We start from the raw sequence: 23989 nt of genomic DNA, 5'->3' as shown, positions 1-23989 counted from the left end.
GACCAATACGCCCTGTACCTCAGGAATATACCATCAAGATGAGCAGTGCAAACTTATTAATTGGTTCACCAATTCCTCAATGGAAAGTGGATATACATCAGCCTTTGCAAACCTTGAGCAGATTTACCACATGCTTCAGGCAAACCTACTGGTAAAGATAAACAATAAAATAAGTTGATTGACTACAAAAGATAGATTTTAAGTGATAGGGAAAAATCAGAGTTAGTTCCCAAAACAAAAGAAAATATAAGCGCACAGTCTAAACTCTCAACCCTAGTAGACTGGGCAACATCTAGATTAAGCAGTTTTCCTCACGCCACTGGATATTGCAGTCTTTAATATACAGGTTTGTCCCTTAAACCTTGGCCAGTCTCCTCTGTTGGAGTCTTCACTCTTCTGAGTGTCTTTGTTGCTTGCAGCATAGGTGGGCACAGGAGAAAGGCCAACCATGGGCCCCCTGTGTTCTGTTTTATACCCTCAGTATATCTGCTTGGAGAACACAAGTCCAGGCATGTCTGGTGGGCATTGTTGAATCCCCAGGCAAGGTTGAGCAATTCCCCTGGTTTGGGCATATGCAGGTGAGTCACTGAATTGTATCTCCTTGGCTGGACGATGACTGTTGATAGTTGTTTGACACCCCACCCAGGCGTTGGTTACTTTCCTTGCTGTTGTCTCTGGGGAGCTAATATCTGGTAGATCCCCCAATTTACAGCATGTTTTAGTGACAACCATATAACACAATCTCATAACTTCATCTGCACTATAGATATACATATTTAGATAGAACAGTGACTTTCAACTGATCATAAGCTTTTCCCTGATACCCCAACATGGCATGCTTTATACGCAATATCACAATTATATACAGATGAGGAATATGGGGGTTACAAGATGCTCCCTCAAGGTATAGTATGTCACAGGGCAGCTCAGTAGCTTTAGCACTATGTAGGTTAAAATAAACAGTAAGTCATAGGTACATAGGTTCCAGCCAAAACAAGCATCTTCCTATTGTTGTTGCTGTGTTTGAATCAGAGAGTAAAGTTGAGCTTGTGTGTCTGAAATTTCTGATGCCTCACAAGAACAGAAAGCTCCCTGCTCAAGCATGAGTTAGTTTGAGAGATGTGAAACCATGGAAAGCCCTCTGGGCTAGGAAGTGCTCTTTCTCTTTCTGTCTTTAAGAGAAAAATACACGGTAACCTTTAAAAGAATCCTAAACTATTTATATACCTTAAATAACACCAGTTTTAGAAGTGGTGAGGCCTTTTCACTGTATGTCATGCCATCTAATTTTCTATTATTACCTCTCATTTGTAGTCTGTTAGGTGAAGGTGTTCACCTATGTAAGTATCTCTAAAACTGGTAGCAAAAACTCCCTTACTAAATATATTACAATCTCATTATTTTTACATATATCTGAAAAATCACGTGGTTCAGAAGAAATACATCTTGGTAATAATTAAAAATATTATCTTATAAGTTGTATAATGCCTTTCATCCCAAAGCACTTAATATATTATACAGCATATATCAAGTATTACTTCACTCTCTAGTGAAATGCAACATTTTGGGGTGGAAGAGATTCTTGTAGTTTTGTGGCTATTGGGTAAAATCACAATGTTCAATACAGCCATCAAAAAAGTATACATTATTCCTTTTGGGAAGGTGGTCTACTGACTGCATCTTTAAACTAGTAAGGATATAGAGTAAACAATAATGAAAGGACCATGCAACAACAATGTAGAGAGGAATGGGAAGTGCTAATGTACCTTTGCTATCGCAAGTGAGTGTAAGACTTTGTTTTTTTATTTAAATGCGGCCACCATTTCAAAATTTAGAAGTATGTTACCTTTCAGATAAGATGCAAAACTGAGGTCCTTACCATCTATTGTCATTAACAATCCCATGATACTTTTTGTAAGACTAAGGTATTATCTCCAGTGTCCTACACAACTTCCAACTTGTCTTCTTTAAACATGGCCTCTCCCCCTGCACAGCTTCATCTGCAGCACAGTATTCTTAACTTCCTACTCTAAACTATTGTGTAGTGTTGCTTTGCTTTCCTATGAATGAGAGCAAAGATTTTAAAAATTGGTGGCTTGTGTCCTCTTTTGTACCCTATTCAAAAATTATAAGTATCCGACTGCTCCCATTGACTTCAACTCATATCCTTACTTGTTCAATACATAACCAACAGACCACCATCATCAATGGGAAGAAGCCAGAAGAAGTCTTTGATGGTGTATTGAACATTACAAATTATTCCAGTGGAATGGTACATAGGAAGTAAGGATAATTGCTTCTGTCACCGTAAAATATTTGAGGAACACAGTGAAGCTGTTACAATATTTGATAGTCTACAAATTCAAGGCAACCCAAAGCAGTTATGGACAAAGAGGTTATGGACAAACAGCAGTAAAACAGAAAAAACAACCCTAGAAGTGTCAGTCTAAGTGTAAATCGTAAAAGCAAATATATAAATATCACCTTTACAGAGTTACGAACAAAGTCGAAGACATTTCATCTACCCTTATTATCAATGAAGCCAGAGTGAGCACCTGAGACTGAATGCAAAAGTTTCTGATGGAACAAGCCTAAATATCCCTCTATATCCCGTGAGTCAACTATTTAAAAAGTAAAACTCAGCCACCACTGCACCTTTATTGATATCGGATGACTCACTGGCACTTTCTCCTTCATACATTTCTCCAAGGATGATTAAGCCAAATCATTTCTGAAGTCCTACTGGTAATTCAAAGGTACAAATAAAAACACAGCCACAAAAAATCAAATAAAAAATCTATTTTTTTTACCATTTTATCACCAAGATAGTTTGTCTCAGTATCCAGAAAAAAAATGTATAGAATGCACAAATATCAGAATGCTGAATATTAGGAGCATTGTATTCTAATCCAGTATTGTTGCTCCATATGAAAGGAGGCTGTGATGGAGTATACAAACCCTGTACTGGAAAGCAAGGGATTAAGGAACAGCTCTAGGCCCAGGCAGCCCCATCCAGCCCCACCTGCAATGCCTGCACAAGCTGGAGGCAGGGGTTTAAAAAGGGGAGCAGAGGAGTTCAGAGGCAGGTGGTACAAGGGAGCTGATTGCTGCTCTGAGGGGTAAGTACGGCCTAGGAACTCACTGCCTGAGGCCTGACACCACAAACCCGTGCAAACCCACAAAGGAGAGGTACATGACTAAGTGTGCATGTCAGAGACTTGACTGGAGTGATTTACTTCGGGAAGCTAAAGGAGACTGTGGGAGGAAGTGCCCAGGGTGGGGAGGGGGGGCGTGCAGCAGCTTAGCACTGCAAGGTGTCAAGTGTAGCTGCCCACCATTGGGCCCTGGACCACAGCCTGATGGAGAGGGTGGTCCTGGGCTCTTCTACCTGCTCCAGAAGGATGTTACGACTATAACAGCCTCCAACTAGGGTGAGAGGACAATTGGAAGACCTCAACTGTTCAAGGGCTCAGTCCCCAAAAATCCCTGTGCTAAAGGGGAAAACTGGAAACCATTGGGGTGGGGGTGCTGAAGGACGAGACTGTGTTTCAACAGGAAGATGATCTGCCAATTCCTGCCTGACCACTACGTGGCACTGTCAATGATTATGCATCTTATATAGAGCCATATTGGTTCACACATGGATGGCAAGGAGAGTGCCTTGGACCCCTCAAGACGGCAAGGCCCCCAGCGTACACACATGGGAGGGCAGGAAGAAGGGCTCAGATACTCCCATGCCCACAACCATAACCCATAATATATCGAGTTTGCCTTTACTATATTCACTGTCTTGCCTTCATTATATTTTGCTGCTTTCATTATATTCAGCTGTAATGCAAAGAACCTACAGGCCTGTATTCTGTAACTATTAGCTGAAGCATAAATTAGCATGTGTGTGGTTAAGTAGGCCATAACCCTTGGCATAGATTAATGCTTACCTTTAGATTTTGGGAACTAAGAAGAGCTTGCTCAATGGTAAAAGATTGAATGTTCCAGTAAGTTCTACTGCAAAGAACATGGAAATAATAACTACAAATCTGCTTAAGCAAGGGATGACGGGTATGATCATCAGCTGAAATGGTGGCAGTACATACTCATATATTAACCTACAGAAGGAGGACACCTCAACATTAGTAGGATGAGGAAATACAAATAAGGAAAAGTGGGAAAACCCCTACTAAATATGCATTAGATACAGTGGTGTCAGCATAACATATTATAAAATTTGCATCCCAGCCTGTGGACAGTATGAGAGAGAGAGAGAGATGTAGCCCTTGGAAGGTGCCAGAATCATGGCTACTGGTGATGCGGAAGATAAATGCTAACATTTCAGGTTGTTCTGTAAGGGATGGTGTGAGTATATGGATGTGCAAATGTACATTCAGCAGTCTCTCTATTTACCTTACTGAGTTATCAACCCTCAAAGTAATAACTGGGAATTCTTAAGTAATCAATATAATTAATGGTCTATAAACCAGGCTACCCCACTCAGAGAAAGAAGACCCCCAGATCACAGTTCACATATGTGGGCAGGGAGAGGGCCTCACACACCCCAAAAAGGGGAGGCCCCCCAGATCCCAGTTCAAAAATAGGAAGTACCCACCCTTCCAGGAACTAGGAGTCACTGCTCATTCCCCACTTTGCGTGAGGTGCTTCCTCCCTCTGGCCCACAGCCATTACCGGAATGTGAAAAATCCGTATCTATGAGAGATGTCATTAAGCAGATGTAACCCCCACTGTAGACTGCACTAGGTCGATGGAAGAATTCTTCCATCCAACTAGTTACCACCTTTCGGGAAGGTGATTCACCTAATGTAATTGGAGAAACCATCCTTAAACTGCAGGAAGGGCAATGCTACAAACTTTTGCTGATGCAAGTTACTTCAGCATTAAGCCGCTGCAGTTAGCATATCGCGTGTGCATGCATACTTAGCTTCTTGCATTGGCACTACGTGAGCTCATCAGGAATGCTTCTTTCTATGCACAGTGTGGTGCATCATGGGTAAGTATTCCAGTGTGCAACTCAACACCATCCAGCGCATTGTCTTCTGGGAAGTTTCGGCAATGCATGTTGGAGCAGAAATGAGTTGCGCGGGGTGACTGGAACTGCAGGGTCAAGTTCCCATCATGCTACTTTCTCCACCCCATAATGTCATCTCTATCTCATAATTTTCACACCTATTTTAAAAATCCCACAACCCATGCAGGAATTGTCGTTGTCCACTCTCTCTGATAGAAGCACAAAGCCTGCACAGCTCTGCACTATTGTCATGAGCGTTGCAAGCACAGGATGCATAATTCACCAATATTTGCAGACCCACAAGAAGAGGCACAGGGAACATGAGTTTTTTGGAGATTGCTGTGGGACATAGCGAGATTGGTCTATGATTATTGGTGGTGTTCACAGAGTAGCTGCAAATGATGGGGTACTACTTCTGGACCTGAGAAATGAGCACTGACTGGTGGGCTCACATCTTAATGCAGGTTTGGGATGAGCATTGACTGCAGAACTTTCGGATGCACAAGACCACATTCTTGGATTTGTGAGCAGACCTTGCCCCAGCCCTCCATCACAGGGACACCAAAATGAGAGCTGCACTGACAACGGAAAAGCGAGTGGTGATCACACTGTGAAACCTGCAATGCCAGACTGCTACCAGTTAGTGGGTATAATTTTGGAAAATCCACTGTAGGGGCCATTGTCATGTAAGTGTGCAGGGTCATTAATCACCTATTGCTACTCAGAATTGTGACTCGTGGCAACGTGCTGGGCATAATGAATGGATCTGCAGCAGTGGGGTTCATGAACTGTGGTGGAGGCACTCATCCCTATTTTGGCACCAGACCACATGGCAACAGAGTACATCAACAGAAAGGCCTATTTTTATATGGTTATGCAAGTGCTAGTGATCACTGGATACGCTTCACCAATATCAGAGCTGGCTGGTCAGGGAAGGGGCATGGCACTTGCATCTTTAGGAACACAGGACTGTTCAGAAAGCTACAGGTAGGGACTTTCTTTCCCAACTAGCGAATTACCATTCATGATGCCATTACTGATCTTGGAGGATCCAGTCCACCCCTGACTCCCCTGGCTCATGAAGCCATACACTGGCCACCTCAACATCACCAAGGAAAGACTCAAGTACCAGCTCAGCAGGTGCGGAATGACAACTGAATGTGCTTTTTGTAGCCTGAAGGGACACCGACATTCTTCACTCACAAAATTGGATCTCAGTGAGAAAAACACTTTTGTTGCCCTTTTCTGAACCTTTTCCAATTCCAATATATCTTTTTTGAGATGGGGAGACCACATCTGCACACATTATTCAAGATGTGGGCGTACTATGGATTTACATAGAGGCAATGTGATATTTTCTGTCTTCTTATCTATCCCTTTCTTAATGATTCCCAACATTTTGTTCACTTTTTTGACTGCTGCTCCAGATTGAGTGGATGTTTGCAGAGAACTACCCACAATTACTCCAAGATCTCTTTCTTGAGTGGTAACAGCTCATTTAGACCCCATCGTTTTATAGTATAGATAGGATTGTGTTTTCCAATGTGCATTACTTTGCATTTATCAACACTGAATTTCATCTGCCATTTTGTTGCTCTTTGCAGCCTGCTTGGGACTTAACTATCTTGAGTAGTTTTGTATCATCTGCAAATGTTTCCCCCTCAGTATTTACCCTTTTTTCCAGACCATTTATGAATATGTTGAATAGTCCCATATTGAATAGAATATGGTCCCAGTTCAGACCCCTAGGGGACACCACTATTTACCTCTCTCCATTCTAAAAACTGAGCATTTATTCCTATTCTTTGTTTCCTATCTTTTAACCAGTTACCAATCCACGAGAGGACCTTCCCTCTTATCCCATGACAGCTTACTTTGCTTAAGAACCTTTGGTGAGGAACCTTGTCAAAGGCTTTCTGAAAATCTAAATATCCACTGGATCCCCCTCGTCCACGTGCCCAGGATTGCCTCTGGAGCCTTTCTTTAAAATTGGCTTCACATTAGTTATCCTCAAGTCATTTCATACAGAAGCTGATTTAAATGATAGGTTACAAACTACAGTTAGTAATTCTGCAATTTCACTTTGGAGCTCCTTCAGAACTCTTGGGTGAATATCATCTGGTCCTAGTGACTTATTACTGTTTAGTTTATCAATTTGTTCCAAAACTTCCTCTAATGACACCTCAATCTGCGACAGTTTCTCAGATTTGTCACCTAAAAAGAATGGCTTAGGTTTGGGAATTTCCCTCACATCCTCAGCTGTGAAGACCGATGTTAGGAATTCATTTAGTTTCTCCGCAATGGCCTTATCGTTCTTGAGTGCTCCTTTAGCATCTCAATCGCCCAGTGGCCACACTGGTTGTTTAGCAGGCTTCCTGCTTCTGAGGTACTTAAACATTTTTTTGCTCTTAATCTTTGAGTCTTTGGCTAGCTGTTCTTCAAATTCTCTTTTGGCGTTCCTCTATGGACTCACTACCTTGCCCAAAATCTCTTGTATGCAGCTTTATTACCAAACTTAAACCAACAAACAGTTTATCCACTCACCCATTGTATCTCAGGCTTTCACTGCCTCCACTCCCAGGTCTTTGGCAGTCCTGCCTCTCTCTGGTTCACTCTCAACCCTCAAATGCCACCTAATGCCACCTAATGCCCTCAAATTCTCTCTGGTTCACTCTCAACCCTCAAATGCCACACTCAAATGCCACCTAATGTTTTATAACCTCAGGTCCAGCCCTGCCCTCTTAACTGGCCCAAGTGGGAGTACAGAGGAGGTGGAGTTCCTTAAGTTTTTGACCTGCTCCATTTCTGACCTGGGCTGGTTCATCCCTTCTTAGCAACCTGGTGACCCCAAGGTTCCCAGGGATCACCATATTGATGCCGAACTTAGTGCGGACACCCGATCAGAATAGCCCACTGCAGCCCAGAACTCCTGAGCTCAAGTGATCCACCAGTCTCAGCCTCCCAAGGGGCCAGCCACCTTGTGACAGAATTGTAAATATATTGTTGCTAAAACTGATTCTACAACACAGAACAAACCAGCAACCTGTTGACTTAGAATGTAAATAGTGCACACCACTTGAATAATTTTTTTCACTTTCAAAAGGAAAATACAAAACTTTTTTTTTGGCAGGAGGGAGGGTTGAGTGGATATTTAAATACATATACACACATATAAGGGAAAAACCTAAGACCAGTAAACATTAGCCAATGAAACTAAAGCAATTTTAATGAATTAATCCATCACAAACTTCAGTTCAGGAGATGAGAGAGTCAAATCTTATATCATCACTGTCTCTTCTTGTGGATCATGATCCAATGAAAATCTGCTAAAACTGATATTTTTTATTAATTTTTATTTAGTCTTGAGAAATCAAAGGCTAATCCTGTTCTACAGAAGGGGTTACTCATTTTTTTATTCTAACTGCTGGACAAACAGGTAAATAATCTTTGCTGGTAGAAAAAATTGGGGTTTGAGAGAAGCTAGCACATTTTAAATAAAATATTATGGTCTTTTTTTTAATCTACCTTGGAGAAAATTGCATAATACATTTTTTTCATACTGCTGCTGGCAAAGTAAAATTAACTGAACCATGTTTGATTGTATTATGGTTGAAATCTGGTAACTGACAGTCAACTAAAGTTATAAATGTGTTTCCAAACAGAACCATCAAAGTTTATTGAAAAGCTGATGATTTCAGGGAAGGACTCAGCACATGTTCTCTCCGAGGAATACTAAAAGGACCTTAAAAAAGAGCATTTTCATGCTATCATTCCATTACATACTGAATGAGGTAGGCCTTCATAAAATGATACATGCAGGTACCCTGTGGCTAAACAATAAGCTAGTTCCTTAATAAGTCTGCTCCTTCCTATGGTCACACATAGCATTAGCATACAGCAAACTGAATTTGCACAACCTATTTAATGGATTGATAATCATGTGCACACTTCCACTGATATGGTGAGCAGATTTTATTCTTTTAACAGGTTTGTATATTATATATATAAAACATTACTCATACATGTTTAATAGGTACTTGTCAGACATGTTTCACCTGACCTGAAAGACCTGAAGAAGAGCTCTGTGTAGCTCAAAAGCTTGTCTCTTTCCTCAACAGAGGGTGGTCCAATCAAATATATTACCTCACCCACCTTGTCTGTCTAATATCCTGGGACCAACACGCCTACAACAACAATGCAAACAATAAATCACCTATCACGTTCAAGTTCTTTCCTCTACCAATACAGTAGGAAGCAGACGTTAGAGATTTTGGTTCTCTCTAGTTGAGGGTATCAACTGCCATGGCCTTGTGGTTCCTCCTCCTAGAGAAGAAATTTGGAGTTTTATTGCTGTTGAACCTCAAAATTAATAGATTAGTTATGGTCTGCCCTGAGATTTCAACAGCAAATCAAATACCTCAACACATAGGTCCCACTTGCCTGATTTTATTGACTGCTTACCTTGTGTACTTAGACTTACAACTTTCCATTTACACTGCGAACATGCAGGGATGACATCTTGCTCTCTGATCAAGAGAGCAGAAGGCTGGAATCCCACTGTTGTGTCAGTGACCTGGTTCTTTTCTGACCAATAATGTAGGCTGTGACTGCAGTATTATCAATCACCACCAACATATTCCTAAAAAGAAAAGGAGGACTTGTGGCACCTTAGAGACTAACCAATTTATTAGAGCATAAGCTTTCGTGAGCTACAGCTCACTTCCTCAGATGCATATCGTGGAAACTGCAGCAGGCTTTATATATACACAGAGAATATGAAACAATACCTATTCCCACCCCACTGTCCTGCTGGTAATAGCTTATCTAAAGTGATTTCCAGCACAAATCCAGGTTTTCTCACCCTCCACCCCCCCACACAAATTCACTCTCCTGCTGGTGATAGCCCATCCAAAGTGACAACTCTTTACACAATGTGCATGACAATCAAGCTGGGCTATTTCCTGCATAAATCCAGGTTCTCACATCCCCCCCACCCCCATACACACACAAACTCACTCTCCTGCTGGTAATAGCTCATCCAAACTGACCACTCTTCAAGTTAAAATCCAAGTTAAACCAGAACATCTGGGGGGGGGGGGGGTAGGAAAAAACAAGAGGAAACAGGCTACCTTGCATAATGACTTAGCCACTCCAAGTCTCTATTTAAGCCTAAATTAATAGTATCCAATTTGCAAATGAATTCCAATTCAGCAGTTTCTCGCTGGAGTCTGGATTTGAAGTTTTTTTGTTTTAAGATAGCGACCTTCATGTCTGTGATCGCGTGACCAGAGAGATTGAAGTGTTCTCCGACTGGTTTATGAATGTTACAATTCTTGACATCTGATTTGTGTCCATTTATTCTTTTACGTAGAGACTGTCCAGTTTGACCAATGTACATGGCAGAGGGGCATTGCTGGCACATGATGGCATATATCACATTGGTGGATGTGCAGGTGAACGAGCCTCTGATAGTGTGGCTGATGTTATTAGGCCCTGTGATGGTGTCCCCTGAATAGATATGTGGGCACAGTTGGCAACGGGCTTTGTTGCAAGGATAAGTTCCTGGGTTAGTGGTTCTGTTGTGTGGTATGTGGTTGTTGGTGAGTATTTGCTTCAGGTTGCGGGGCTGTCTGTAGGCAAGGACTGGCCTGTCTCCCAAGATTTGTGAGAGTGTTGGGTCATCCTTTAGGATAGGTTGTAGATCCTTAATAATGCGTTGGAGGGGTTTTAGTTGGGGGCTGAAGGTGACGGCTAGTGGCGTTCTGTTATTTTCTTTGTTAGGCCTGTCCTGTAGTAGGTAACTTCTGGGAACTCTTCTGGCTCTATCAATCTGTTTCTTTACTTCTGCAGGTGGGTATTGTAGTTGTAAGAAAGCTTGACAGAGATCTTGTAGGTGTTTGTCTCTGTCTGAGGGGTTGGAGCAAATGCGGTTGTATCGCAGAGCTTGGCTGTAGACGATGGATCGTGTGGTGTGGTCAGGGTGAAAGCTGGAGGCATGCAGGTAGGAATAGCGGTCAGTAGGTTTCCGGTATAGGGTGGTGTTTATGTGACCATTGTTTATTAGCACTGTAGTGTCCAGGAAGTGGATCTCTTGTGTGGACTGGACCAGGCTGAGGTTGGTGGTGGGATGGAAATTGTTGAAATCATGGTGGAATTCCTCAAGGGCTTCTTTTCCATGGGTCCAGATGATGAAGATGTCATCAATATAGCGCAAGTAGAGTAGGGGCTTTAGGGGACGAGAGCTGAGGAAGCGTTGTTCTAAATCAGCCATAAAAATGTTGGCATACTGTGGGGCCATGCGGGTACCCATAGCAGTGCCGCTGATCTGAAGGTATACATTGTCCCCAAATGTGAACCTATCCTAAAGGATGACCCAACACTCTCACAAATCTTGGGAGACAGGCCAGTCCTTGCCTACAGACAGCCCCGCAACCTGAAGCAAATACTCACCAACAACCACATACCACACAACAGAACCACTAACCCAGGAACTTATCCTTGCAACAAAGCCCGTTGCCAACTGTGCCCACATATCTATTCAGGGGACACCATCACAGGGCCTAATAACATCAGCCACACTATCAGAGGCTCGTTCACCTGCACATCCACCAATGTGATATATGCCATCATGTGCCAGCAATGCCCCTCTGCCATGTACATTGGTCAAACTGGACAGTCTCTACGTAAAAGAATAAATGGACACAAATCAGATGTCAAGAATTGTAACATTCATAAACCAGTCGGAGAACACTTCAATCTCTCTGGTCACGCGATCACAGACATGAAGGTCGCTATCTTAAAACAAAAAAACTTCAAATCCAGACTCCAGCGAGAAACTGCTGAATTGGAATTCATTTGCAAATTGGATACTATTAATTTAGGCTTAAATAGAGACTTGGAGTGGCTAAGTCATTATGCAAGGTAGCCTGTTTCCTCTTGTTTTTTCCTACCCCCCCCCCCCCAGATGTTCTGGTTTAACTTGGATTTTAACTTGAAGAGTGGTCAGTTTGGATGAGCTATTACCAGCAGGAGAGTGAGTTTGTGTGTGTATGGGGGTGGGGGGGATGTGAGAACCTGGATTTATGCAGGAAATAGCCCAGCTTGATTGTCATGCACATTGTGTAAAGAGTTGTCACTTTGGATGGGCTATCACCAGCAGGAGAGTGAATTTGTGTGGGGGGGTGGAGGGTGAGAAAACCTGGATTTGTGCTGGAAATCACTTTAGATAAGCTATTACCAGCAGGACAGTGGGGTGGGAATAGGTATTGTTTCATATTCTCTGTGTATATATAAAGCCTGCTGCAGTTTCCACGATATGCATCTGAGGAAGTGAGCTGTAGCTCACGAAAGCTTATGCTCTAATAAATTGGTTAGTCTCTAAGGTGCCACAAGTCCTCCTTTTCTTTTTGCGAATACAGACTAACACGGCTGCTACTCTGCAACATATTCCTGTAGTGCATCGATGCAGTCAGCTCTCTGAGGGCCATACTAATGATTTATACTGTCTGCTTTCTAATTTGACCAGATCCCTTGAACCTAAGCTCCCTTCTGTATAGGTTCTCCAGCCAGACTGATATATGTTGTAAACTCAATTCTCTCTGAGTCAGCTCTTGGGATCAGATATACAGATTTTTAACCAATGTACACAGTTGGGCTGGTATCAGCTTGCTCTTATCCTGATTTATGACAAAGTGGTGCTTTTGCAGAAGTTGGGCTGTTTGCTCAGTAGTGTCTTCTGTTTTTTCCTGTGAGGATGCTCTGATTAGAGGATCATCTAGGAAGAGATACACCTCTCTGCCTGAGAGGTGGTAGAAGAGTCATTAGTCCTTTCACCAAAACCCCTCACGACTTCTGCTAACTCAAAAGGAAAAGAACGGGCTGGAAATGGCCACTGTAGAAGGAGTGCAGAAATCTCCTGTAAGAAGATCTTATCGGGATATATCAATGGTTGATCTGTAAAAGGCCTGAAGATAAACAATCCTCTTGGGATGTTGCAGCCAAAGTAGATATGAGCATCTCCACCCTATATTTTGGCTGATGGATCTATTCAGGAACTTTCAATCTAGCCTAGCTCTTTATCCTTCTGAGTACTGAGTAGCAAGAAGAGGATGGAGGATAGTTTAAGGTCCCCCTCTCCGCTCTGGGAACTTGTTCTATCCCACTAACCTGGAGAAAGTGATATATATTTGCAACCACACTTTGCTTTTGTTCCAAGTTTGGGAGCTGTAAATCTGTTTCTAAGAGCCAGTTACGTTGCACAATCCTAGTGGACGACTTCCAATACTCAACTGACTGTTGTGGTTGATATTTTTATTTTATTTTATTTTTAAGAGTGCAAAGTGTTGCCTAGAGAAGAATATCAATAACAGGAAGCCATCAGGGTCTGGACTCTGAGGTCCCTAAAAACGGATAAACTAATGGATTGAGCCCATTAGTCCCTCCAAACACACTGTGGATTCTAGTATTTATCCCTAGATGTATGCAAAGTCCAACCTATGAAGGGCTCCACTTTGAACTAGAATTAGTTGAAGGCATGCTCACTGCTTGGAGAAGGTCAACGGTTGCCCTGGGAAATCCCAGACTCCCTTGACCTCCACTTGCCTCTACCAGCTTGGCTGTCTCTCCTATTATATCTTGAGGACGCATATGAACAAAAAGGAATCTGAGCAAAAGGTTGCTTCATTTTATAGTGGAGTTTATAATCCCTCTTGTTACTGCTAATGACGGTCAAGATATCCAAGAGGACTCTGTGATGACATTAATATCAGCTCTCTGAAGAGTGTACTATTTATATACTTGAAGGCTGCCAGGATCTGGTTGACCTGTGTGTCAGCACTCCACAATCATACCCATATTTGACAATGGGAAACTGTGTTATAGTCTATTTCTCCTGTTGAATTGTGAAGATCATCATATGAGGTTCCTTAAATAAATGCTGCTATGAGGGATTTTTTTTTTTTTGTTTAAACAATGAAGCTTCCAGGTCATATGACTTCTGGATCTTGATAGGAGAGTGCTCTAACAATGAATATATCCTGGCCACAGTGACCAGGATTAAGTTGGTGAGGTCTACGTCTCAGCAAGAAGTCAACCTTGGATCCTTGGGCAGGAAGCCTCCCTACACAGGGATGGTGGTCTCTTTAGTGACAACAAGGCTATGTTGACTTTATGTCGCTTAATAAATAAGGCCTTCACTGACGCAGGCTATAACAATGGTTATTAATTTGTTCAGTAAGCGTTGTTGTTTGAGGTGTGTTGCACATGTCCACTCTAGGTGTTTGTGTGCCCAGTGCAAAGTCATCAGAATTTTTTTCCCTCAGCGGTACCCATTGGGCAGCCCAAACTCATTCTGCTATTGCATGCCACTGCATCCAGGTATAAAGGGCAGAGCTTCTCCTAGCCCACTCAGGTCCATCCTGCTAGAACTACAATGTAGAGGTGTAGGAGGACAGGTCATGGAATGGACATGTACAGCACACCTTGAACAACAACAGTTATTGAACAGATTAGTAACCGTTTTTTCTTCGAGTGATTGAACACATGCATTCCACTCTTGGTGACTCACAAGTCATAAGAACAGGAGGTGGGATTGGAGTCTATTTCAATAATGTTTGGAAAACAACATGATCAACTCTGTCTCTGGAGTCTTGAGCCACTGCACAGGAGGAGGCAAAAGTGTGGACCAAGGAACCTGTGCCAGAAAAGCTGCCAAGGCCGACTGCAACTTCATTGAATGAGCTCTGACTCTGCTAGATGGAGTGACATTACCCAGGTCATGGCACATGCATACACAGGAGGCAACCCAAGAAGAAATTCTCTGGATGGAGACTAATTATCCTCTTAATCTGTCCACCACTGCTACAAACAGCTGGGAGGACTTATAGAAAGTGCCTGGTTCTGTCCAGGTAGAATGCTAGAGTTCTTCTGATGTCCAAGGTACTCAAACACTCTTCTTCCCTGCTCAAATGCAGCTTGAGGTAGAATGTAGGGAAATAAATTGGCTGGTAGACGTGGAAAGATGATACTACCTTTGATAAAAACTTCAGATGAGGACACAGGTAAACCTTGTCCTTAAAAAAGATCATACAGGGAGGCCCAGACATTAAGACATATAGCTCTCTTACTCTTGTAGCTGAGATAATGGCCACCAAAAATGTCATCTTCACTGACTGACAGATGCAGCAGAGAGCAAGTAGCCAGTGGCTCAAACAGGGGACCCATGTGTCTTGACAATACTAAGTTTAGATCCCACTGGAGAACAGGGTCTTACACTGGAGGATACAATTTGACTAAGACTTTCAAAAACCATATGGACATATCATTAGAGAAAATGGAGAGACTGTCCACTGTAGGTTGGAACACTAAAATAGCTGCCAGATGTACTTTGATCAAACTAACAGCTAAACTTTGGTGTTTCAGGTACAATAAGTAGTCCAGGATATGTTGAACTGAAGAATCAGACAGCAATACATCATACTGGTGAGACCAGATAAAAAAACTGTTTCCATTTGGGGATGTATGTAGTTTTTGTAGAAGGCTTTCTACTATTTAGCAGGATCTCTTGAACCTATTTCAAGCAAGACTACTCTCTAGTATCTAGCCATGGAACATCTATGCAGATAAGTGAAGGGTTTGTATGCTTGATTGGAGTAGGTGGCCATGATCTTGGGAGATTAGTCCTAATGAAAGTGAAACTGCAGGTTTCACTGACAGCACTAGGAGAGTGGAGAACTAGTACTGATGGGCCCATGTTGGGCTATAAGTATTACTTTGGCCTGATACTGTCTTATCTTTAGTAATACCCTGTGAATGAGTGGAATTGGTGGAAAAGTGTAAAGAAGCCTGCCTGACGATGGCAGTAAAAACGTGTCTGCCAGGGAATCCAGGCTGTGATCCTGTAGGGAACAGAACTGCTGACACCTTCTGTTGGTCCTTGTCACAAACAGGTCTATTTGGGGAAATCCCCACTGCTGGAAGATGTACCTGGCCACATCTGGACAAAGAGAGCACTTGTGGTGACTCAAACTATCTGCTCAGGTGGTCTGTTAGGTCATTTTGGAACCACAGCAGGTAAGAAGCTTCTAGATCTGTAGAGTTAGAAATACAGACCTCCCAGAGCACAGTCACCTCGTGCTAAAGTGGAAAAGAGCGGGCTCCCCACTGCCTGTAGAGATAGAACATTGCTGTATTGTCTATGAGGCTGTTTCCCCTGATCTGCGATAAAAATACCTGGCATGCCAGTCGGATTCTTTCTGTTCTCTGACACTGATGTGCAAAGCTAAATTTGTCCCCAATTTTCTTCTTCATTTTTCATAATTAGTATTGTTACTGAGAAATCCCCCTTCTTTTGCCCATCAGGGAGCAGGGATCACTCTATAAGGCTAGTAAAGGCCAATCTGATTATTCTTTACCCTGTGGATTTAGTTCAGCAACATGTCAAGATAAATCATATATTTAAAACTATAGTTATTTTCCTTACCCTTAAAAGTCTGGGCTTTAATTTCACATTTAGGCAGGGAAAAGGGAGGATGAGAATTGGAATTTCTCCTCTGCACTACTGTGCATGAGAGGAGATTCCATTTCTTACCCTTGTGACACAGAGACTTATGGGTGCCAACTAGAAAAAGGTTCACTGTTCTTTCCAAACAACTCTTGTCTCAGACCTGACAAACTCACTACATCTAATATACCACTTTCATGGTATTTATCCACAGAGTGTAGCTTGCAAGGTCTTTACTGAAAGCTTGTAATGATTGTCAGATTTGTTTATGGGGAACAGTTAAGGCACAATATATGTAACTATATTGAAAATTATTCTCTTATGGTCTTGGAGTAAAAGTTAGTCACCGGAGACTGTTATGTCTGGAATGCATGCGATGAAGTGAGCTGTAGCTCATGAAAGCTTATGCTCAAATAAATTTGTTAGTCTCTATGGTGCCACAAGTCCTCCTTTTCTTTTTGCAGATACAGACTAACAGGGCTGCTCCTCTGAAACCTGTTATGTCTTGGTGATGACCCATTCAAGCAGAAGGGAGTTATCACCCTCCCTGGCTTACCAATTATGTAATGTATTGTTCAATTGCCTAGCCTTCCCCCATCCCAGAACAGTCAATGGAAAACCATCAAAACACCTGCAAACAATCAAAACCACTTGGAGGTAAAAAAAAAAAAAAAAGGAACATTAGAGCAGACTAGGGATCACCCAATCTATGAATAAAGACAAAGGGCTGTTTCAGCATAACACAAAGCAGAGGGAGGGACTCTGGATCTATTCACTGAGACAGCCTACTGAGCAGGGATGTTTTTTCATGAAAGACTGGAGCCTGATTTCTCTGAAGCCAGCCAGCTGTGAACTTTGGGGGGAAAGCTACTTTATTAGGTAGGAAAGGTAAAAATTAATAAGTGTAGGCCCTAGTTCATGTCTTCTTATTTTGTTTTGTATTGTAATCACTTGTTTCCATCATTCTCTCTTGTTTCTAGTGGAATCTCTACTCTTTCTTAAATAAACCTTCTTTTGTTTCTTTATAATTGCTGTGCGTTATACAGGAGCAGTGATTTAAGGTAAATCTGGTAAAATGGGGTTACACTGCTTTTAGGATTTCTGTGAGTATTCAGTTTCAGGGGCTGGAAATCACAGGGTACTGATTCGAGGGGACTTGGGGACTGGGTCCATCTCTTGTTAACCTGCAAGGCAAAGAAAGGGCTGGCATAGCCCAGAAAAGACTGCTTGAGTGGCTGAAAAGCTGGTGGTTTTAGGGAACCTACATCCAGTTACCTCAAGCAGGACTTCCTCATGCTGGAGGCAGGGGTAGCAAGGGTGTCACAGACCCAGGTACTCTGAGAACCATCAAAACCCTTTGTATGTTTAATCACTTCTGGTTTTCTGTTCATCCTCTCTTCTTTCTCCTGTTTTCTCCTCCCATTGCCCTCTGTTCTCTGTCTCCTTTTACAGGAGGACTTCAGACAGAATAAACTCCCTCTCTTTACTGCAAGAACACTCTGGCTATGTCTACACTTGCAGAGTTTTTCTGCTGTCAGTTTCAATGGTGATAGTGAACCAGTGAAAGAAAAGCGCTGGTTTGTGTACTCACTCACTTCCACAGGCATCAGAGGGTGTTTACTTTTGCAGCACTTCCATCACCGATGAGACCAGCTCACTGAGTATAGCTATCTCACAGTGCAGCCCTCTCCATTTTGACGATAGGTCTTGTGGGAAGGGGGCAGCGGGAGGTAAGGTGATTGCCGGGCATCCTGGGTCCCTGCACAGCCTCCTCTCCCCAAACACTGATCAGCTCCAATAGCTCAGCATTGCTGTAAACTGGGGACTGTTTGCTCCGTGGAGCAGGCATTGTCACCTGGCCAGATGTCACCTGGCACTTGCCAAGAAAACAGGAAGGGGATTTTCAAAGTTCCCAGGGCTTTACAGGGGGAGGGGTGGATGTCTGTTTACCTGGCCTTAGAGCAGCAGAGCTCTGATGGAAGGATAAAAGGACAATATGCCTTGAGCTGGATAGGCTTTTGATCACCAAAAGAAAATAAAAAAGTTTATATATTTCTAGGCTTGACAGAATTCATTTTTTAATAATTGTGATGGATAATATCAGTATTTATTTTTAACCATTTTTAAAGATTTTTATTTATTTAAATTTTCATAGTTTTGCAAAATTATAGGTTTTCAACTTTTTTTAGCAATTTAAATTTTCACAGTTGCAGGAAAAAATGGGGGGGTCAGACAATAATTTAATGGCAGTAGATGTCAAGATTCCAAATTAAAGCTTTATGACCATTAAAATACAAACTGTCAACATCACATGTCAAGTTATACAAAATATACAAAAGAAATATCCTTAAATCAAACTCTAATAAGTTCTCAAGCTGCATTTTTCTCACCTTTCCAATCTGTAAATTTTGATTATCAATGGAATTTTTTTTTTGTTTGGGTGTGTACATTGAAATCAAGGCTTACCAACATTTACTGATAAAAATCTAATCCTTCCAAGCCTACATATATCTAAAAAGTTAAAAAAATTAGGCCAACATTTTCAGAGTCAGATGTCAAAAGTTAGGCTCCAGAATCTGTAAACATAAATGGCGTGAATTATACAGGTGCTATTGCTAAGCATCAACACATCCTGCTAAAGTCAATGAGAGCTGAAAGTGCTCAGCACCTTTCAAAATCAGATTAGTTCTATTAAGGTGCCTAAATAGGGATTTAGGAACCTAACTTTAGGCAGTCATGTTTTAAAATTCTGGCCACAAACTATAAAGCCTGATTAAAACTGTTGTACAATAAAATACCCCAATCAGTTTAAATACAGGTACCAAGTCAGAAATTAGAAGGGAAAAGCCTTATTGAGTCTTTTAGATTCTGTCAGGCTGATTAAAACCTTGTTTTTGCCCTGTGAAGCTATAGCTAGATGAATATAGCAAATAGCAAATATAATCTGTCATGCTCAGTGACTAAAAAGGACTTTAAAATGTATAAAAAGGACAAAAATTGATTTTTATTTTCATGCTGTTTTTAATTTTAGAGACTGCTCCAGATGGTAGTCAGGTCATCTATTCAATATCTAAAATTATTTTTTTACCATTTCCAGTATTTATCAGGTGGGGTATTAAGAGAAGGCCATACACACTCTGTGCATTCCAAAGCACAAAAGAAGGGAGGAGGGCTTTTTCATGTAACACCTTAAGAATGCTCCCCAGCAAAACACTGTCCACTTTCCAGTGTTGAAAGACAGTAGTAATACTGTACCTTGATTTCTTCAATTTCGTCTGGCACTATCTTGTATGCAGATATAGTCCCACCCAACCTGAAATTGGGAGAAGAAAATATTCTCATAACCAGTATCACAAAGCATGGAATGTTGTTCATGTTGTCACTGTTATTTTTTAGTATATTAGTTCTGAGTGTTATCTTGGTATTTGAGCAGTTCAGAAAATGTTTCTTTCATTAACCAAATAAAAACCTTTAAGTAGTTAAAATGAGCATCAGAAGCAAGATGTGCTTGGCCAGCCTGAGAGATAAGATCAATAGGAATATGCAGTTATTCAGCAAAGGGAAGTGCACATCATCATGGAGCAGATGCTTTGGGGTGTAAAAATAGCTAAATAGAATGGACAAATAGAAGATCTAAGGCTATGTTTTAGTCACGGATAATTTTAGCAAAAGTCATGGACAGGTCATGGGCAGTAAACAAAAATTCACAGCCCGTGACCTGTCCATGACTTTTACTATATACCCCAGACTAAAACATGGGGGAAAAGGGGACAGCTGGGAAGGGACGGGACATGCCATGGGTGCTCGGGGGGTGGGGGCTGAGGGGCACCTGCAACCTCCAGCTCCTAGCTCCATGTGCTGCCTCTGCTCCGCCCCAAACCCCGGTTCTGCAGCTCCTATTGGCTGGGAACTGCGGCCAATGGGAGTGGTGGGGCGGTGTCTGTAGGCAGAGGCGACACGTGGAGCTAGGAGCTGAGGGAGGGGAGATCCTGTAATCCTTCTGGGGAGCCCCTACCCCCAGGTAAGCACTGCTCCGCACCCGAATCCCCACTCCTGAGCCTGCCCACACCAAAACTCCTGCTGCTGGGGGGGTGGAGGGGCTCGAGACTGCCCCAGCAGCAGACAGTGTGACTGGCTCAGGGGCTGCCTGAGCCGCTCAGGAGGTTCCTTGGCTAGGCACACCGGCTGCTGCAGAAGTCATGGAAAGTCATGGAATCCGTGATCTCTATGACAAACACGGAGCCTTACTAATTAGTAAGTTTCTTATAGGTATTGTGGAAGACATGGGTCTTCAGTAGGTACTGAAGAGTCTGATCCAAAGCCCTTTGAAGTCAACCGTTGGAAAGACTTGAGATAATTGTGCAGAGATAATTGTGGAAGAAAGAGACAAACAGAACTACTCATTTCTCATAGACCATCAAGAACTATTGGATTGTAAAGCCTACAGAAGGTAAAAACTTCTGGCTGCTACAACTCTTGAGTTAGATTTGAAATAGCAAACAAATATCGAACATGCCGCAAAAAAAAAGCCCCTCAGCCATACACTCCTAAGGTAGCATTGTTTGATGATGGCACTTCCATGTTGATGTATATTACCAAATATGTAACGCAGCAGTAGAGATTCATTTTGATCCACATACCTAGCATACAATTCAGCAGTAAAGGAGTTATAGAAATTAATTTCATTTAAATTCCATGGTCACATAGTTACGTTTTTTTAATAGTTCACATTTAAAAAATCCTCCAGAGTTTGAAATCTCCACTTAGAAAATTGGAAATTAAATTTCATCTCCTTAATGATTCTGTGATTTTTTATATAACTGCTTATTTGTGAAGTTTTAATAGATATACAAGTCATTGCCATGTAAATATTAAAAATGAAAAAATGAATAATTAAAAGACTGAACTTATCATTTTGTTTAGAGAAATATCATACAGTAATATAATCATAACATTTCTCTACCTTCCAATATTACAGAGTAACTCTCTTTATACCACCTGGCACATGTTGTTTTTGGTTATTTTATTAAACGGAATGAAACTATTGACTCTACACATATTTATCAAATCAGGGGTATCTATCAAATGTTAATATTCAAAAAAATTGTACAGGTGTGCTGTTTTTCAGAAGAAGATATTTTGAATAAATAGTAACCAAAGACCTGAGTATCTATTTGTCCTTTATTTTGTTAGGTACGTAATTGTTGTGGTATTTTTTTAAAACATGTCCACCACATATGTATAAAATCTTTTTTTCAACATAATTTCTCCAATATTTATCCTCATTCAGTCTCTATTTTTTAACTAGACTGGTGTGAGGTGCCACTGAAAAAATATCTTAAAGAAATTTTATTAATTTTATTTTATTACACTACAAACTAAGTTTGATGGTCCTCATTTCCAGATCAAAGCCCATTCCTCTGGCATTATTTGCCTATCCTAATTCTTTCCCACCTGTAGCCAGACAGCCAGCCCCTCCCCCCCCCCCCTCAGACCAGCATTGCTGGAAACACAGGAGGAAGCAGGAACAGGGCACTTAACATATATTCCAGCACAGCCTTTGAAGCTGTGAAAGCACAGGTGTGCTGCTACAATGTGCCTCTGGGAACAGATATAACGATTAAGTTCACAGCAGGCAGAGGCCCTGTGACAGACATGGCTCTTAGCCCCTACTAAATAGCGTGATGCGCACACACCAACATCCTAGGTGGGAAAATATTTACCCTGATAAAAGAAATGTCCAGTAGTCGAAACTTATTGTTTCTCTCCCTTGCAAGTGTAAACTACTCTTGCAAAAGCTGGCGTCACCCCGACAGACCAGCCTCAATTTGGCATAAGAAAGGAGAAAGAGAATAAAGGAGTACAGAGGTATAAGTAGGGGACCTACAGCACCATGATTTTTGAGTGCTTTCACTATCTATCTGCTGGTCAGATAAGTGACAGCCTCCCAAGGCTTCTGCAGCTAAGAGGGTCCCTACGCCTTGTCCCTTATTCATCTTTCCACGGAATTGAGTGACCGATCCTGGCTTGGCACCGCTGGAATCGAGAGATGCAAGGAGGGTAAGAAGCACCCACACCTGATCTCCTATCTTTAGTGTACACATATTTTGAAATAGAGCTCTATACTTTGTTTTCTTTCTTTGGGATTGTGGCTTCAGTTTTGTAACTTGTTTGTGTGTGTAACATCTCTACATTTAAATAAGTAGGCACTAGCAATTTTGTAACCACATGATTAGAATCTAGCTTAATAAATTTTGGTAACCATTTATGCATAAGCCTGACTTGTTTTCTCTGGTTTACTGTAAAGCAGCCAACACAATTAAAGAACCTCAGCCGTTTTGGCTCTAAAGCCTGGCCATTAGGTGAGAGTACTAAGAGCCTAGCGTTGAGTTGTGTCGCCTCCACGGGGCAAACTCTTGGGGCACCTGTCAGTCAATCCTGGCTGCCCGCTGCGAAGGAGCTCTGAGCTCTAGCAGTTAAAGTCACGGGTGTGGAGAGGCTCTTAGTGCTGCCATTGGGGCACCTGTCAGTCAGTATTGACTGCCCGCTGCGAAGGAGCTCTGAGCTCTAGCAGTTAAAGTCACGGATGGTATAAACAGGCATAGCTGGCACCTCACCAAACATCCTTGGCCGTCGGCTAACACCACCATATCATGCATTGACTTTTTTTTTTAAAAAAGAAAGTTGTCTGCAAAGATTAATATGTTGGTTTTAACTTGTGTGTTTCTTAATCAAAGCTTCTATTAAAAATATCATTCTGTATAAAAGATACTTTTTTAAAAAGTTGAGAAACATCATGCCTAAGTAGAAGGTACTGGTACAAGGGGAGAGCGAGCCAGTTATAGCTTTAGTTTCTAAATAAATTAGAAAAGTTTCTTTGTTAAACAGCTGGCCAACTGTATGTATTCTATGGCTCTCCCTACCCAAAACCCCTCGAGTAGCCTTTGTAAAGGATGTGTATTTTAAGACTGTATACTGCAAGACCTTACTGTCATTTACTGCTCCTGTTGAAGCAAGGGGACTAAGACTCGCAATAATAAGTACTGCAGCTGGTAGTATGCATTTGCAGGATTAGGTGTCTATTTTACAGGCACTGATATTCTCCCCCAAGGACATGCTACCATGGTTCTGTTCATATCATGAAGCACTATCACTGATAATGACAGTACAGCTCTGGGAATATAATTAATTAATATTCCCCCTGCTGGCTCTGCTGCAGAACAGAACTAATTATTTTGCAGGTCCTACAGAAGTGAAACCCATTTAGAAAAAAATTTAATGACAAAGCACTGGAGAATTATCAAATATTTATACAGTTAAATTCTCACTCTCTTACTTGGCAGGGATGGTTTTTCTCTTTCAGCTAGAAAGATATACATCCAGTTAGAATATAATGAAATACAGCTTTAATTTATTATACATTTTGCTTTTTTAATAAAAAAATTTTTTTAAACCAAACAAGATTTGGC

General features: G+C 41.7%; 1 protein-coding gene across 9 annotated transcripts in view; it reads right to left on the bottom strand.

Moving 5' to 3' along the window:
* GPHN (gephyrin) overlaps nt 1-23989 on the bottom strand; it is a 588066-nt gene that overhangs the window by 304829 nt on the left and 259248 nt on the right. For 8 of the 9 annotated variants that reach the window (XM_084630610.1, XM_084630611.1, XM_084630613.1 and 5 more), the window contains one exon: nt 19776-19833. The exons of the other annotated variant lie outside the window; for it this stretch is intronic. In XM_084630610.1, coding sequence (XP_084486736.1) covers nt 19776-19833 — 58 coding nt within the window. The remainder of the gene's footprint in view (nt 1-19775; nt 19834-23989) is intronic. 9 annotated transcript variants of the gene reach the window in all.

Source organism: Lepidochelys olivacea, assembly GCF_965140295.1.
Source record: "Lepidochelys olivacea isolate rLepOli2 genome assembly, chromosome: 6".
Lineage (NCBI taxonomy): Eukaryota > Metazoa > Chordata > Testudines > Cheloniidae > Lepidochelys > Lepidochelys olivacea.
This window is presented reverse-complemented; position numbering and strand designations above follow the sequence as displayed.